Raw genomic sequence first — 18,832 nt, forward strand, 5'->3', positions numbered from 1 at the left:
AGAAGAATGTGTTGCCTATCAGTCACCGAGGGGATCAAGTCTTCGGAACTGTCCCACGCGTTCAATGCGCCGTGCAAAGCATCACTGAGAGAGACAGAGTGAAGAGGACTGCAGCAGCAGCAGCAGCAGTAGCATCCTGCCCGGACACCTCACAGCACAGCAACCTGTCTCCACTCAAGAGCCATTTAAGTTAATTAGGACTTCCTTCTCTCACCTTTCAAGTCCTCTCCTCGGATTGTGGCGTGGTGAGTATATCCAACCTGCTCATTTTCAAAACTCAGAACTCAAAACTCAAGTTGATCATTAAGATAAAAGTGACACAGTATGTTTGCATGTTTGGAACAAGAAACAAAAGGTGTTGTATTTTCTTGTTTTTTTGTTTTGTTTATATATATATATATATATATATATATATATATATATATATATATATATATATATATATATATATATATATATATATATATATATATATATATATATCACCAAATAATGACATTCTCCTCCTCATTTTTGAACTGAAGCCACGATGAGGAGTCTGGCGCTGCTGTTAGGGGTGAAAGCCGCTTGCATCCTCTTGGTGTCTTCGCTCTCGGGCACAGGGGCAGTCAACAACAGCGGCCGGTGGTGGTGAGTTGAGCAGATACTGATGATGCACTAATCGCGTTATGCCACTGGAAAACCTCATCCGCAAAGTTAAGTGCCAGCTTATAGGAGCGCTCTGGAAAACAGGGCGTTTTATTGAGTTGCCACATTTCGTGCAGCTTGATCGAAATAATGTGTTAGTTTTGGAGCCGCTCGCAGCTTCTGTTTGAAAAAAAGAAAAAGAAAAAAAGGGCAACCATATAGGATTGATGCTTAATGCTTCCAGGTTGCTCTACGTGAGCGAAACAGCCCCAAAAAACATTTAGGGTGTTTTTTTCCAGTCTTTAATTTATTGTGCCTGCAGTGAAATTAACCACAGCACACAGTTTAACAATAAAATAATTACATAATAATTACAGCATTTTTATTTGCGGTTGATTTAATTCCCTCTCTCTCGCTTTCTCTCTGGCTCCTTTTTTGGACACTGCGGTTTGAACACGAGACAAGATTTTTCAGTCCAGTGTGGAATAAATTGAATATGGATTTAGAGGGGTTCTTTTTATTTGTTTTTTGTTTCTTGTTTTCCGGGGACACGTTGATCTAATACTGGATATAGTTAAGCGATCATAAACTTTGCGGCAACGGTACAGAATTTAGATTTTTAAAACCAAAATAAAACCGGATCTATAGCTTCGCACATTTTCTTGTTTTTAACAAAAAACTGTGGGTCAGGGGTTTGTTGAGGTAACGATTCAACAAACGGTTTTTGCGGTTTTATTAGATGGACAAGGTTTTCGCACAGTGGCAGTGCGCTTTCAAGCATTTGAAAGATCAGCTGGCATCCAAAAGACGCCTAGAAAGCACACACACACACACACACACACACACACACACACACACACACACACACACACACACACACCGGTGACTTTGGGAATTAAGAAAATATTCAGAAGATGAGATTATTATTTAAGTTCCCAGGCCTCTCACCGCACCACTGTCTGGGTCAAACCTCTAACAGGCCCAGGCTCGCCCGCTTTTCCGGATGATAATGCTGAACAGCAAAACGCCGCCAATACACGACACATGAATGAAAAATGTTGACACATAAACCACAGAAAATACCAAATAAAGTGGAAAATTACACAGCCTGTGTGCTGAAACGCCAAAAGTGTTCTAAAACCAGCGAAATGGGTGCATTTAAACCCCGTTCAGTGATCCAAGATTTGGATAAAGCTGAAGACGCACAGGTGCCACGTTTGGGCACAAATATGGACACGACACTTAAAAAAAAGAAAGAAAGAAAAAGCAACATCTCTCTCTCTCTCTATGCTATAGTAATAAATAATTACAGTTATTTGTTTCTATATGCTGTGGATGGATGACAGCATTTTTATAGCTTTTTAAATATTTGGCACAGAGGGGTGTTTAAAGGCCTACGTCTTAATGACATTTTGACAGAATGGACATATTTTTAGCTGAAGTTGCACCTTAAATCACATTTGGAGGAACCTTGTATGCTTATCTTTAATGTGATTTAACATATATGTAGGGAATCTTAACTGCCAAGCTAATAACATTAATTTGATACTACACAGATAAGAAATCTGTCAATTATTGTAATCCTTTATTATTATTATTATTATTATTATTATTATTATTATTATAACATAATGGATCCTGAGTATTTAGCAGACAAATGTGCTTACATATTCTAATTGTGAAACTGACAAGTAATCGCAGCCAGTCCAAGTTTTTATGAAGACATAAAAATAGCTTCATGTTATCTGCCAAGAGTGAAATATACACTGTTAGTCAGAGACAAAGTGTCTTCTCATGATCTTGGAACTGAATGTGAGACTCTGTTTATTACTTTAGCACATAATGAAAACTGTAATTTCAAAGGAGCAACACTCATTGGATGCCAAGAGCCATCAGTTAATGAGTTTAGAGGGTCACCTATAGAGCTTCATGCATGAACTGCCAGCTCCTTGACTCTGAATTCCCTTGTCCTTATGTTGCGCCAGGGGTATTGTCAATGTGGCTTCCTCGTCCAACCTCCTCACCAATTCCAAGAACGTGCAGTTGGTCCTGGACCCAAGCCTGGCCCTTCTGAGCCGTCGCCAGCGCCGGCTGATTCGGCAGAATCCTGGCATCTTGCATGCCATCGCCGCTGGACTGCACACTGCCATAAAGGAGTGCAAGTGGCAGTTCCGCAACCGCCGCTGGAACTGCCCGACCACCCACAGTCCAGCAGTTTTTGGCAAAATTGTCAATCGTGGTGAGCCCCTCTTGTCTTTCTCACCAGGAAATATTTGGACAATTTTGGACAGGATGTAACAGAATCGCTTGTACGCATTTGAAAGGCTTTGTCTGTAAATGATTTCCAGTTTTGGGCAAAAAAGAAAAAAAAAAAAGGCAAATATAAAGTCCAAAACGCTGGATATGGTTCTGATGGGAAGTTTTTGTGTTGTTTCTTCAGGTTGCCGAGAGACCGCATTTGTATTTGCCATTACCAGCGCAGGAGTGACCCACGCTGTGGCTCGTTCCTGCTCAGAGGGGGCCATTGAGACGTGCACATGCGATTATCGCCGCCGAGGTCCTGGAGGACCAGACTGGCACTGGGGGGGCTGCAGTGACAATGTGGATTTTGGCCGGATGTTCAGCCGTGAGTTTGTGGACTCCAGTGAGAGGGGCAGAGATCTGCGCTACCTCACGAACCTGCACAATAACGAAGCCGGCAGGATGGTAAGACTTGCTTTACTCGTCTACTAAGACTGTTTGTCCGAGTTCTACTTGAAATGAATGTATTAATGAGTGAGATATCATGAGTAATCTTTAGTCTTCCTTTCTCAGACTGTGTCATCAGAGATGCGTCAGGAATGCAAGTGCCATGGCATGTCTGGCTCCTGCACAGTGCGCACCTGCTGGATGCGCCTGCCCAGCTTCCGCACAGTGGGAGACTTTCTTAAGGACCGGTTTGATGGCGCATCCAGAGTTGTTTATGCCAACAAGGGCAGCAACCGTGCCTCTCACCGAGCCGATCCACGCCATCTAGAGCCTGAAAACCCAGCTCACAAACCCCCTTCGTCTATGGATCTTGTCTATTATGAGAAATCACCCAACTTCTGCTCCTACAATGGCAAAACTGGCACTCTGGGAACATCGGGGAGAACGTGCAACAGCTCTTCTCCGGGCCTGGATGGCTGTGAGCTGCTATGCTGCGGACGTGGGTTTAAGTCCCGGACTGAGAGCGTGACTGAACGCTGCCACTGCACATTCCACTGGTGCTGTCATGTCAGTTGTCTGAACTGCACCAGTACAAGGACGTTACATCAGTGTCTATGATCAAATATGGGCACCTAGGCACACATGTGCTTTAAGATGTTAGGCTGAAGCTGGAAAAGGTTCAAGGCGGGTAAACTAATACAGGGAAATTCTGGCACAAAAATTCAATCAGTGTTTTTAAACTTAGGAGAAAGGGAAAGCACAAGTATGTGAACAGGGTATAGAAGGAGTGTATGTCTTACTCTTTATTACTTAACCTTAAGTAAATTAACACTACAACGATACTTGTAGAATGGGAATTGTCCCTCAAGTGTTTACATGCTAGATAAATAGGAGTAAATGGACAAAAGGATGTGGTGGAGAATTGATCGTTGTAACCAGGTACCACTAGGGCCTTGTTTCTCCCCAACAAAGGGCAGAAACTGGACACAATGTTTCACAGATGTTTCTGTGGCCACAGAGCCACAAACATATGCTCTCATAAACTGGCGAGGACCTCTAACAAGAGGAAGCTTATTTAAAAAAAAGAAAAAAAAGAAATCTGTGTTTTGTTTTCTCTTGCTGAAGTTTGGCGTCCCTCCCATGAAACTGGCTGAAGTTTATCTCCCTGGATGGGATATCTGTTCCATGCTTGTGTACTTAGGAATTGTATGCAACCCAACCACTTCTAGTTTCCCTGCCACATTTGCCCATTTTGTTTAGATTTCTCCAGATCTGAATTCACCTCAGCCACATGTACCACTCCAGCTTGCAACAGGATGGTCCTTATTGTACATGACTAGGAGCAGGGAGCACAGAAACCAAGTGAGTGAATCTTACTGAGGCAATGTAATTTGAATGTATTATCAATACACTGAATATCACGACGTGATTTAAGCAAATCTGAGGGATCAATAATGAAAATATCATAAAACACTAATAAAACAATGAATAGAAATGTGACCAATATACAAATTTCCCACAAATGCATGCAGGAAGGATTAAAATATTGCAGGTTAAAGTAGGCAAATGGTGCGTTGTTGGGGGGTTTTTTTTTCAAGGTAGGTTGAATGAAAATATTTTAAAGAATACAGACTGAAAAAGAAACAAACTGTGTATCAGCTAAGAGGACCAAAATCTGTAAATATTAAAATATCTGATTATATTTATAAAGATGTCACTTGTATGTTTTCTAAATGATTTATGTGCCTGTCAGTGGCTGGAGAATATGCTATCAGTAGAGTCAGGTCAGAGGATGTTTTCATCGTTTGGCTCTTTCTATGTAGGTGTAACGTAGCGGGTTAAAAAAAAATACTCTTGATAGAAAAAGACTGTTATCACTTCTTTGCTTTTTTTCTGTAAAAAAAACACTCATGTTTGGTCATGCACTGAATATTTCCCTTTTTTTTTACTAGTGTAAATATATAAAATATTTATTTCTGAGGATTTTTATACTGTTCTAGAGAGTAAGAGAATACTTTTTTTTTAGATTTTAATCAAAAGACTTAGGTTCCAGTTGGTTTTGTACTGTACGATAGAACAATAAAGTCTATATTTTCAATTAAGCTGCCCTTGTGAATGTGTCAACATTACAGCCATTATGTGTGTTGTGTTTGCTGTATTCGAGAGTGTTTTGACTATGGACCGAGCCAACATATAAGCCTGTCCCTGGGTGTCCTTTGCTTAATCCTATTACCACCACCAAAGCAGCCTCTTTCTCCAGCTCCACAAAACATCCCTGCATCTGTGCGACCAACCACAGAGACAGACTGTTTATCTGCCCACATACCTTATTTTATACAGTATATGAGTTGCTTCATTTGCTTAAGGCCTGAAAGAAATATGAAAAACTTCAACACCTGGCAGTGTAGCTAACCACAGGAGTTTGGAAAGCGTGACACTTCTCAGTTCACCACAGAGAAGGAGCAATCAGGGTCATCCAGAAAGGGCAGAGTGGAGGAAAAGCAGTAACATGCAGGGACGAGAGTGCTTCTGAATTAGCATCGTATTACAGTGTAGATTTAACAGGGGTTCGTGGGCTTGTGGTATAAAATTAGAGAAAACATTATAAAAAATAAGAAGAGAATGGCTACAATATTACTTATCTGGAAGAACAGATCAGAGTGAACTGAAGTAAAAGCAAAGCAAATTCAGAAGTAAAGTGAGGAAATGTCTATAAATACAAAAAAACAACAAAAAACTAAGTGATTAGAAAAAATGTTGTTGACCTATACATAAGTAAAGCTCTGTCTTCTATCACTGGAAAACAGGGGTTAACACACCAGAACATGATATGGCTTACTGTGTAATAACTGACAAACTGAGAGAAAAGTCAGGAGCTGACGGAGTGAAAACACACGCAAAACGAGGCAAATCTGGCTGGAAAGAGAAATAATCAGCAATCATGGGCAGACAGAAACAATAGAAAGTAAAAGTGGTTGATTTTTTTTTTTTTCAGAGTTCAAATCCCAGGCATGAGAGTGAGGTGGGAGAGTTGGTGGAGAGTGAAGTGGAGGGGGCGCTGCCTGTGGGAGTGCTAAGGAGTCAGTGATAATTAGCTCAATTAGTGACAAAGGCAGTGTAATAAATACCGACTTAGTGTCTGGGTCCCTGCTGGCCTCTCCCTGCGCAGCCTGCGATGTGGCTCTAGCCTGACGGACAATTCATTAAACTGACAAAATACCCCACCGTCCAGGCGTGACGCAGCGAGTTAGCCCCCTACAGGCCCAGCTCATTGTTCTAATTGTCTGGCCTGGAGTCACTTTGTGGCCGCCTCCTCTTTCACCCACCCCGCCTTCACACTCTGCCTTCAGAAAACCCATGGAGTTAATGCCACTACCTTACTCTGCAAGTAGGTGATCGGCAGGTTGGAAAAAAAACAGTAAGAGTTCCTTGGGGTGGGGCTGCTGGGAGGGGGGGGCGGTGGGTAGGCAGTGGGATTAGCGAATGGAGGTTGCCTGGGAGTGCTGGGAGCAGCACTGATCGGAATGTAGGAGAGATGAGTCCAGAAGCTCGGATGTGGGACAAAGCGAGAGTTAATAAGGAAAGATTGAAGGGGCTGGCGACAATGGGCTGCCACCCGAGTCGAGATGAAATTGCTTCCGAGGATTATTGGGAGAGGGTGTGAGCGTTGTAGGGTTTTTGTGTGAGTATGAGTTTAGTTGGGTATTTGTGTGTTTGTGCTTCAGTGTGTGTGCAGGGGTAGGGGGAGCGCTGGATTGATGGCTGCCCCTCTGGTTGGGGAGCAGGGGACCAAGGAAGGCTAACCGGCTGTTCCCACAGTCTGTTCTGCTGTAGCCACCTTTGACACACGGAGCTGTCAGGCGGCAAGCAGGCAGCTATGGTGTATGGTATGGTGAGAGGGGCACAAACAAAAACAACAGCTCCACTACACAAAAGTCACTGGCTCTATGGAAGGCCAGTGGAGAAGCGCAGACTTGGAGGAGGGAAGGAGGACAGGAATGTGTGACAGGGAGGATTAAAAAAGAAAAAAAAAGAAATAGAGATGGTACAAAATTGTACGCTTGAGTCCCATTTTGGTTTTGGTTCCTGCCAGCTACTGTTTTGCCAATATCTGGAGATAATAATACCGCGCTGACATCCAGTCGCAGCCTGCTCATAAGTGAGATACGTGGTGCATCGAAACGTTAGTTCCTTTACACTTTGTTCCCGTGGCTTGCTCATGGTTACTTTTCACATCGCTGTAAATTCGCTTTCTATTTTTATGAAGAAAAAAAAAATCTCTGGGTAGTATCATAACAGGCCACAGCAGCCTAAAGGGTGAAGGTTAATGGGGCAATTTTGCTAATTATGTAACTCGACAACGAGAATTAAAAAGCCACGCTGCCTGCAACTGACCTGACAGCCACGAGAACACGTGCACAAATCCAGCAAGCAGGTCACATGCAAGAAACATGGCATACTGAAGGCACAGCAGCTTCACATTAAAATTCCTGCTACAGCTAGGAAAAATGTTTGGCCTGTTGGGTGGAGTTGGCTGTTAATTCGAAGGCAGCATGATAAATAATTGGGGTGGGCCACGGCACTGAATGAAAGGCTGTTTACAGTGCTTGTGATTGACAGTGTGGTGTGGCATGAGTCTGGCACGCAGTAGTGATTTGATTTCTGTGCTCGCTCCATGTCTCATTGTAATCCTAGCATTCAATTATGGGTCAATTTGAAATTAATTTGGGGCATTGTTATTATAGGGACACCCATATCAAGCTTGTGTAATAATCAGAAGAATTGAGTTTGGTGCCATTAGGTGACCACAGGGGTATTATGTAACAAGATGTGCAATTACAGCTTCGTCACTCGGATATTAAATAAAGAACTCAGACTTGCAGAAAACTACCAAGTGGATTAATAGCGGTCAGTGTAGTGGCTCAAATTTACTCAGATTCAATTCAGGATTCTAGGAAGTGCTAAAAAAAAGAGCATGCGTGTGCGCATGTGTTAAGTTTGTGCACACAGTCGAGCCAGTGTGTGCGCGTGTGTGGGTGTGTGGATGGCAGCTGGGAGGCAGACACGGTCCAGGAGAAGAATCATCCCCTAGCAACTGACCTTTTCGCCAGATGGCAGCTCCGGAGTAACAGCCACCCAGCATCACAATGGCCGTGGCCTCCTAACATCTCCATCACTTCATCATCTTCTGGCCTTCCACAACCTGTCACACAGGAGAGGAGGGAAGGTTAGATTCACCCCAGCAGATATACAAGCTCGAGCGTCCTGTTTGTGCGTCTCCTCTCGCTTCAGTTCCAGAAAGTTCCAAAACATCGCTTTGAGCCTGCGTTCGCTTGTTCCCATGTTTCTGGGGTGTGCGGTGGGCCAGTGGAAGGCATGAGAAGAGGACTGATTTAGGAGAGACACAGCGAACGCTCACTGCTGTCCGCAAACTTTCAGACACTCTCAAACCACTGTTTTCCGTTGTTGGGTTTTGTGCACAAAGTGAATCAGGGTGGGAATGTGGACAGACCACTCGACCATGGTGAGCAATCAGTATGATGTCTGTGGTCAGGCTCAGTGCCCCTATGGAGTGAGCTGGAGAACTAGCCCTGCAGTTAAGGTGGGAGGGATATAACTGTGCAGCATGTATATATATATATATATATTTATATACACACACACATATATGTGTGTGTGTATATAAAAGTGTATTGGGGTCTGTGTGTGTTTAATAGGCCAGCACTCTTCACACATGTATAAAAATGTTTTCAATTGCGGCCTCCTGCATGTGAACACACATGAATGAATGTGCTTGGGGTGATAATATATTTTGAGCTATCAACACGCTCACACGCATACGCACACTGCAGGGCCTCTGGATTGTCTTAGCTTGATGGCTTTTTCTCTGCTGGCCCATTTTTTGTTGATATTAAATTCTTTGCTAAACCTCAAAACTCCTGAGACGAAAACCTCACCACCATGGAACATCACCTCTAACTAAACACCAAAGTGTCCCTAAGTTCATCTAAACCACTGACGTCCAGCTTTAGGTACCATTTGAAATGCACAGGCAATGATTCTGTGAGAACCATTATGGAACAAGAAAAAGTAAAACTCTCTCGTTACACATCTGTGAATGGTTAACCTGGCAAAGCCAGATATGTGACAACAAACAGATAAAGTGCCATGTCAGACCGTGTCCCACTGAAATTAAGCGTTTCAGATGGAAAACTGTGCGTCAGAGCGTGACTTTAAACCGCGCCGTACTCCAGGGGAGACAATATGCTAGCAAACACTGTAAGAGCTCCCGTAAACAGAGCCGTAATGATAGGGAAAGACTTTGGGAAAGGACAACCAACAGTAGAATATGTTTACAGACATCTGACAATGTACGGGTACAGCGCAGCAACATTTCAGCTCTGAGATCCACATGAAACATGAGCACAAACTGTGGTGGAATCCATGTGACACAACATGAGCCTGTGCATAATTTCACCTGTCAGCATGGATGAAGCACACATTCGGTTAAATCAAACAGACAAGCCAGTGATAAACTTCACCGAGACGTGTCTGGCTACGCTGAACGTTAACACTTCTCCTCATCCGAACGTATCTTCGCGAAACTGTCCGCTGCTGGATTTCTTTTACTTGCCTAAGTGCGAGATCAAGGAAATCTGAGTGACCACAGCACGGATGGAGTAATTTACTGCTCTTCACTTAACCAGATGAGTCAGCTTGTTTTATTGTCTGCAGGCCATTGTCTGAGGCCCAGCATGGCCTCATTTGAATCAATAAACAACACTGAGACATTTTTGACGGCATGTGCTAATTATCTCTGTTCTAGTAATACTCGTGGGGACAAAAAGAAGAAGTGCCCTGCTTTTGGTTTTAATTCCGAGCTGTGTTTTACAGCGACAGTGGGCGAGCGCTCCAGCACTGACACAGCAGCAGAGGAATGTTTATTTGCTGCAGTTAGGAGCTGGGTGGCTTGCAGGAACTATGACACATTCCTGTGTCACCGGCTATCCCGCTCACAGACACACGTTGACATTCACACATTGGTGCCCCATGTGTTCATTCACAGCTTCATACAGAGACATAGACACACACAGCTATTCCTTGCCATTGTGTTTTACCCACGTCAACAAAACGTGGCACCTCTGGGTTCTTAAAGCGTGCCCAATCTGCATGCTCATTCACTTACTACTTAGTATGACATGCCTTACTAGGCCTAACACTTCCCCTGTGTGTAACAGAATGCATGTGTGGCAGTCGTACAGTGACTTGAAGATGAATTATTCACAGCTTACTTCAGCGCTACAGGGGACCGCTGCCCACAAAGTCTGCTAGCGTGCACGTGTTTGTGTTACGTGTATGTGTGCACTTTTGGTGTTTGTGTGGCTGGCTGAGCGCACCTCTCCATCTTTCCCTCTGCAGTCCTATCCATTATCCCCAGCATCTGGCAGCCAAAGCCTGTAAAGAAGACATTTCTCTTGGCAAGTGTTTTTTAAAGGCAGTGACACAGGGGACAGCCAACCACAGGAGCCACACATCTTCCAATCTACATTCATACTGAGAACTGCTTGCATAAGAGAACCGCCCCAGTCTCCTTCTCTTGCTCACTCGAAACAAACGCGCACACACACACACACACACACATTCTCTCATCGTGTCACACTTAAAACACACACAAGATACTACTCCCACCCGCTTCTGTCTCTCTGCAATATATTCACCCAACCTTTGAGGTCTAATCACTTCCAGAGCCACAGCTATCCTACAAAATGTGCCGGCAACCTTTCAATACTTTTTACACTCTGAAAAGGTCCTCGGGGGCTTTTAAATGCATATCATTTTATTGCTGATTGTAACGTGTGGCCCGGCTATTTGGTTTAGAGACATTGAATATCGCATCTTCGTGACATGCAATACCCAAGGTGCAAATTTAAATGAAGATAATTGAGCTTTAAATGTCATGGTTTGGCATGAAAGGCCCTGAACCAACAACGCCGTCTTGAATATTGAAAGAATAATTACACCCTGAGAACACCTGAATGTGACCTTGCTCGACACTCATCTGCTCCATAAACACATTCTTAGCATAAGTGAAATGGCACAATAAGAGCATTAATTAATACCACATGCATCTTGTCGCTTGTTGAGGGTACAGCTGCAGTGAGGAGCTTCTCTGAACAGCAAGCATGTGGGAAGACACTTTTGCTTTACTTGGCGCTAGTCGCAATGTTTTCTGGCATCTGGATCTTTTAGAACACAAATGGGTGTGTTAGCTTGATGGAATAATGATTCTGATTTTGATGGGCTACCAGCTACCCATCTTTCTTGCAAACAGATGATTCTGATCATAAATCTTCTGGGATAGAAACAGCTTTGTTTGACAGCAGCTTGATTCACTTTTTAGAAGATGGATGACTTGTGAAAACCTGCAAGTCAGGTGAATTGCTGTTTTCCCTACACACTAGCCTAAGTTTAAATCTGTGGAAGTGCACTTTCACGGAGACCTTGGAAAATAAATGTTAAAGGCACATAAAGGAAGATAAACATATCCGCCTGAAGAAACTGAACCAGTACTCTTGACCTATCGTGTCTCTGAGGTGGTTCTGTGGATAGGACACTCTGTGATTGTGACAAAATAAAAGAAAAAAAACTTGATAGTTTTCTTATGAGTTGTTCAACGTGAATGCACAGATGTCAAATGTGACTGCTGATCACATCCTGGGTTAGAATACATGTCTGAACTAGTCTATGAACCTCTGCACTGAGGCCCAATTTGAGAAAGCTAAGAATAACATGTCTTTGTGCATGTCTTTTTTTAGTGCTGTGTATACACAGGTCATGTGTTATGACGAATGCTTTAAGACAGTAAGTGCCCTTAAGGAACAAAAGCCATTCTAATCATGTAAGCGTCAATGAGCTGTGCTGGCCTGGAAATTGATAAATGCTGCCACCTAGTGACGACATTTCCAAATTACAAGCTTTAATTTGGTTTGTTCAATTAACTTGATAATATTCTGATAATATAACTCGCCTGACACTTAAACTTGCTGGTACCAGGTTGGACCCCCGTTAACCTTTAGAACTACCTTAGATTTTCACAGCATAGATTCAACAGTGGAAAACTAAAGGCATTTTTGCCCATGTTGACTTGATAGCATCATGTCAATGAAGCTGTTGTTGACATGATGACAGAGATTTCCTGCACATCCATGTTGGCGATCTCCTGTTCCATCACATCCCAAAGATGCGCTATTGAACGTAGATCTGGTGACTCTAAAGCGTATTTGAGTACAGTGAGATGATTTGAACTTTAACATCTTATCCTACTTGAAGCAGCAATTAGAAGGTGGGTACAGTGTGGCCACAAAGGGATGGACGTAGTCAGCAACAACAAGGCTCATCAAGATTTTTCCAATCTTCTACCGTCCAATTTTGGCGAGTCCGTGTGAATTGTAGTCTCAGTTTCCTGTTCTTAGCTGACATGAGAGGCACATAGTGTGGTCTTCTGCTGCTGTAGCCCATCTACTTTTGCATTCAGAGATGCTCTTCTGCATAGATAGATAGAAAGATATTTAATTTATCCTAAAAATTAATTTTAGTATAAATTGGATAGTCTAGTGTGAGGTAGGGCAGAATTTTATATACAACAGTGATCAATCTAGCAATGAATGCTTGGATTTGTAGTGCAAATGGTCATCATAAATAATATGTACTTTATACATCCCAGAAAGAGAACCAGGAAGGTTTGATACAGAAAGGTGTGTTCACCTGTCACAACCTGTTGTACAGCTTCACAGAGAACAGGTGGACTGGTTCTCTGAAGAATTCTTAATGGCAGCCAGGAAACATAAATCTGAGAGAGAGTAAGCTGCTGCCTCAGTAATGTGGAATGGAGTGGGTGTGGTGTGATGGAGAGCAGTTTGTTCAGTGACCTCCTGTCTCTCGCTGACTCAAACACCCCCAGATTCTGGTCAGTTATGATTCCAGTCTTGTTGATTAGTTTTTTCATCTGCTGGCATCTCTGGCACTGATGCTGCACCCACAGCAGACAGCAGTGAAACACTCACTACCACAGACTGGTGGAAGATCTCCAGTATCTTGTTTCACGCATTGAGCCTCCACAGAAAATAGAGTCTGGTCATCCTCTTCTTGTACACAGCATCATGGCTGGTCCTCCAGTCCACGTTGTCATTCAGTGAACTCCCAAATACCTGTAGCTGTCCACTGTTTCCACCTCATCAGCCACGTTTTTAATGGGCTTATTCACATTTTTTCCTCCAGAGAGCCAACCACCATCTCCTTCATCTTACAGACATTCAGAAGGAGACAGGACTGTCTCTATAGTGCTAACCAACTTAACCACAATGAAGTTAGCTATTAGCTAACAGAACAGTATCCAAAATGTCTTGATGACTGTGAAAAGAGCAGGCTAAAACAGACAAAGTGAAAACGTAAATAAATCAGTAGGATGACTTATTTAGCTGTAAACCATTCATATCTATTAAAAGAGGGGTTGTTAATTTAAACCTGAATTGCCCGAAGCTCCTTCTCCTTGGAGAGCTGCTACAGTCTGCACCAGCCGGCTATGCTAAGGTAAGCTAGTAACCTTCCTGGAAGCAGCTTTAAAACACAAAATGTCCCAAGTAGATCACGTTTTTTGCAGATAGTTAACACAAACTGTCTGCAAGGTATCTCCAAAACGAACTCACTCTGAGATCAGCTCAGTTGTATAAAGCAGAGATGTTTAGCTAGATAATAATTCATATTCAGCTGCACTGTCAAACAATAACAATAAAAGTAACAAAAATAAAGGTTAGACTAATTAATATTCGCATTTATATTAATTAATTAGTCATTGTAATGTTAACACAGATTAATTATGTGTCTGAATTATATATATTATATAAATAATGCAATTAGGGTTGCCAACCGTCCCTTAAAAAACGGAATCGTCCCGTATTTAGAAACAAAAGTACACGTCCCGTATTGAGCTAATAAGGGACGCACTTTGTCCCGTAATACAGTGAGAATCAAAAGTAGTCTATAAATGTTAATGGAATTAACGCTTTGTTTGAAAACATAATTCCCAGCCCCTCTCCTGCTTTGTGACCAATGAGCTGACAGCACACTTATGACAATTCGAGTATGATAATTCAGATTATCTCATTGGTCGAGGAAAGGTCGCTTGCGGAGAAAATACCGGAAGACAACAGATGACCACAACAACAAGCATGGCCAACAGGGAAACAAACGCCGACACTGCGGTGCACGTCTCGGATGACAGTACACCTAAAGCTGGGCAGACACTGCGATTTTTTTCAGTCACGTTATTCAGCTCTTGCTCAAACTGCACGATTGACTCGCAGGGGTTAGAAGTTTGCAGGTCACGATGCAGGGTCTCACACTATACGGCCCGATGCTCTGATGCGACCTGAGTGCTCACACTGTGCCAACATAACATGAAGGTTATAACAGAAAATCTGTCGCTCGCTCTCTCTGTCTTTCACTCACACAGACACACCACCATCAACTTTGCTAAATTGCTAATGAAAAACATGATCAGGCAGCTGTGATTGAGCAGCAGTGTAAATCCAACTATTTTCACGGTTGTTGTGGTCGTGATAATTTTGTGATGCCACATCGAAAAGGCTCGGATGAGCTTTCCAAAGTTCTACAAGTGCCTCCATCGCTTGTGTCCAGATCACACGCTGCACAGCCGTGCTGCGCCGTCTTTTTCACCGATGTTTACGTGTTTGCGCATGAGCAGTGTGAGTGGCTGTGGTGACACCCTCACGAGCGATTGATGATCGGGAGCTGGTCGTGAGGTGTTAATCACTTCTCGTTACCCCACGTATACTACACGATGCACGATGAAGGCCAAAATCGGGCCGATCACCAAATCGGTCGCACGACTCAAAAATCGGCTCAAAATGGGCCAAAAATCGCACAGTGTGAGCCCAGCGTTAGAGCAGCAATGTTTGTTCCCCTCAGAGAAAGAAAAGAAAAAAGGCTGCAAAAGTACAGGGAGGACTGGGAAAAGGAAAACACCTGGCTGGAAAAGTGCACGATAACACCTATAAAGCGCACTGCACTGTGTGCCGGCGCACTTTTTCCATAGGCATGCTTCTAGTGGTGGGCACATGAAGAACATGAGGGGCGTGAAAGCTCGGGGAACCCTTAACCAATTTTTTGTCCACCAGGCCACGGCAGAAGCAGATATGGTATGTAAACACTGGTTTGTTGTTTAAACCCTCTGGTTAAGGTTAATATGGGCATGTGCGGTGAATATCAGCGCTATGTGGCCAGAAGTGTGATAATATCATTTATTTTGTGTAATAAACAACTGCAAGGATGGATGATTACAACAAATAGATGAATAATACATAAAAGTAATACATAGATGAATAATGATGATGAGTTATGATGCGTAATCATGGGAACAAGCGGGTTTACAAACAGGAGCAGCTGATTAGCATCAGAAAAGCTGAAATAATACCTCAACTGAAGCCAATTGTACTAAATGCACTATATGTGCACTGTTACAAGAATATTTTTCGTTCTATTGCTTTCTATTAATTTATATAATTTTAAGTTAAGCAGGACAGAGTTCTTTTAAAGAAAGATTTACTTATATTCTCAAAAGTTAAGCATGACAGGCTTCTGTTTAAGAAAGAGACCTGTTTTACTGTGTTAATGTTGTCATTTTGAGCTAAAAATAAATGGCTAAATGATCATTTGTTTCCCATATGGTCATATCACAAAGAATATGCATCTGCTTAAATCAAATTCAAGTCAAATGGTTAAAAAATAATTTCACACACACAAAAAAAGAGCTACCACACTGGGAAGGGTGAAGACAACTGGGTTGCCCGGCCCTGGCCACGAGGTGTCCCTTATTTATTTTTCAGGGAGTTGGCAACCCTAAATGCAATAGACAGCTGTAGTGATTTACTGGAAGTGTGTAAGGTGGGTAAAAACGTGATAAATAACCATAATAGAGAATCAAATGACAGTGCTGACTGAAAACTTCCTGTTGAAGACAGGTGGCATTTCTTTGTAAATTCACTATAAGGCAGAGTACTCGCTCAAGTATTGTAAGCAGACTGTTTTCTCAGAATTGTACTGCACACCACAGATATATGATGTTTTTCAGGTAATTTTCCATAAAGAGCTTGTGCACTGATGCACGGAAGCATTTTTGATGAAATCAAAACCATTTTTAAAGCATTCAAAATACTGCGCTTGGTTAGTGGACATGATGATGTAGTATTTATCTTTTCCATTTAAAAGCTGAAGATTACAAAACTAATGAGAGGAGAACTAAGAAGTGGTTTTGAACGGCACATGCAGTCAAGGGTTAAAGTGACAAGAACTCCACCTGTCAATAATGACACTCTGCACTCTTCTTCAACATAACAACTGCCTTCATCAGAGAGTTTATGGGTGCAATGACATTTGCCTTTTTTTGTTGTTCTGCTTTTATAGCAATATCCCTCAGTATATAGAGAGCGTTGCAGTTTTTATATAAAATAATAACTTATATTAACTCATATAACTTAATCAGTACACATCAGAGCATAATCTATTTAAGTTAAAAGATAACTTACCAACAATAAGTTCAAATCTTGTTTATTACTTTTAACATTAGTTTACAGAAAAACATCGATACAAAACATTAACTAAGGGATTATTTAATCCTTTGCATTTAAACATTTTTTGACACACATACTGATTGTTTGTGTCATGTTATTATTTGTATAGTTATAGTGTCGAGTTTGGCTTTTATTTAAGTAAAAATACTGTTTCAGTTACATGGAATTTGTATGTGCAAGCAGCCAAAAGAGATTTTCCTTCTGCAAAGGACAGAAAAGGTTAAAACTAACCTGAAACAGGAAAAGCAAAGAGCTGTGATATGGGCGCAAAGGTCACATGAGGAGAGAGCAGTAATGTTTAAGGTTATCCCTACTTAAACCTGCTGCAGGTGTGCTTTAAACAAAAACTACACTGCTTACTCTATGAAGGCAGAAAAAAAACTGAAAAAAGTGCCATGTATTGGATTTTAAATCTAAAATATTCAACTTTTTGTGTCATGTAGTAATATTAAAAACACGTGTTTGAGGGTTAATCTTCTCTGTAATGTACAATATAATGCACCTCCTGTGCTGCTAAACTAATAAAACATTACAATTATAATTATATACATAAATTATTGTTCTTTCTATCCACATGTTTTTGTAACACCTGGGTTAAACAATTTTAAGTGATGCTCGTGTTTGATGCTGATTAAAATTGATGGTGCTTTACAATCCGAACAGACTGATTTGTCCTTTTTCCCAAATTTTGAATGTTAACACTCTTCATCAGAGCTTGTGGCTTCTTGCAAGATGTCATATTGTATATTCTGTCATTTTCATCAGTCATTCAGTCAAGCTAAATGATCAGATTCCCTGCCAATAGTAGACCAATAAAATATTACCATTAGGCTAATACGTCTAAAAATGCCTAAAATTTAAAATGGAAACTTGTTGTGTATATTAAAATACAAAAAGGCAGGTATGACACATATTTCAGTATAATTGTTAAATGAATAACTCTACAGTTTCTCTTGATCAGTGTGTCTGAATAGTCGTCTGAGGCTACGACACCTGACCTGCAGAGCAACGACGTTCACCAAAAATGAGACTTTTTTTAAAAGTCAGCTTAAGACGTGTCTGTTTACTCGAGTACAATGTACTTGTAACCCGTTTGTACCAGTTCTGCTTAATGCATATTACATTTCTGCCTTTTCATTCCCGTATTTGTCGTAAATCCTCTTTTATTCATAATGCATATCTTTTTTCTTTTTTTTTGCTTTAAATTAGAGCAGTTTTTTTATTTGTTCCATGTTCTTTGTTTTTTCTTTCATCTCCCATCGTCTTCTTTTTATTGGATTATTTCTCTGAAAAACACTCTGTGGCTGTCTATGAGCGTTATAGAAATAATTATTGCGCGCATCCTTGGATAAATCTATAAAGCCATATCCTGTCAGTCACTGATAAAAATGTTTTTTGTTTTGTGTTGCATACTTCAGCTGCTCAGTTCTAGTCTGCTAGCTTTTGCTCAAATGTGACACCACGAAACACTTCAAAAGCTGGCTTTTAATTTATTTATTTTGAAGCATATGATAAAATTTAGTGCGATGTGAGAAATGCGTTTAAACAACCCAAACTCGCTGTCACAACATAGCCCATTATAGGGCATCTAGTTTTCAGCCCAGGTAGAGCAGACACCATATTTAACCTCTGGATCTGTTAAGCGATTGGAAATATTTAAGATCTACAACATCCAAACTCAGACATTGGAATGTCTTTGAAGAATGAAGGCATTTAGATAAAGCTCAGAAGTTTTGCAAAACGACATTGACGTAGTTAAATTAGTTAAATTAGCCTCCCACACAAACACCCATTAGAAATAATGAATTAAAGAATTCACATTACAATCTAATTGCATCAAACAATTCTGGAAAGCAACATTTCACCAG

General features: G+C 41.5%; 1 protein-coding gene across 1 annotated transcript; it reads left to right on the top strand.

The window, feature by feature from the left end:
- The first annotated feature begins 109 nt into the window (after window positions 1-109).
- On the top strand, window positions 110-5,373 carry wnt1 (wingless-type MMTV integration site family, member 1). Its single transcript, XM_024806362.2, has 5 exons — window positions 110-245; window positions 525-630; window positions 2,613-2,866; window positions 3,068-3,333; window positions 3,442-5,373. The coding sequence occupies exons 2-5, from the start codon at window positions 530-532 to the stop codon at window positions 3,931-3,933; spliced, it is 1,113 nt and encodes a 370-aa protein (XP_024662130.2). The 5' UTR covers window positions 110-245; window positions 525-529; the 3' UTR covers window positions 3,934-5,373.
- The last annotated feature ends 13,459 nt before the right edge of the window (window positions 5,374-18,832 follow it).

The sequence above is a fragment of the Maylandia zebra genome, linkage group LG20 (genome assembly GCF_041146795.1).
Source record: "Maylandia zebra isolate NMK-2024a linkage group LG20, Mzebra_GT3a, whole genome shotgun sequence".
In the NCBI taxonomy this organism is placed as follows: domain Eukaryota; kingdom Metazoa; phylum Chordata; class Actinopteri; order Cichliformes; family Cichlidae; genus Maylandia; species Maylandia zebra.

Bases quoted from the DNA above. Each gene is read 5' to 3' on its own strand.
- wnt1 (XM_024806362.2), top strand. From the start codon at position 530: ATGAGGAGTCTGGCGCTGCTGTTAGGGGTGAAAGCCGCTTGCATCCTC. The intron at 631-2,612 runs GTGAGTTGAGCA...ATGTTGCGCCAG, and splicing joins AACAACAGCGGCCGGTGGTG to GGGTATTGTCAATGTGGCTT. The intron at 3,334-3,441 runs GTAAGACTTGCT...TTCCTTTCTCAG, and splicing joins ATAACGAAGCCGGCAGGATG to ACTGTGTCATCAGAGATGCG.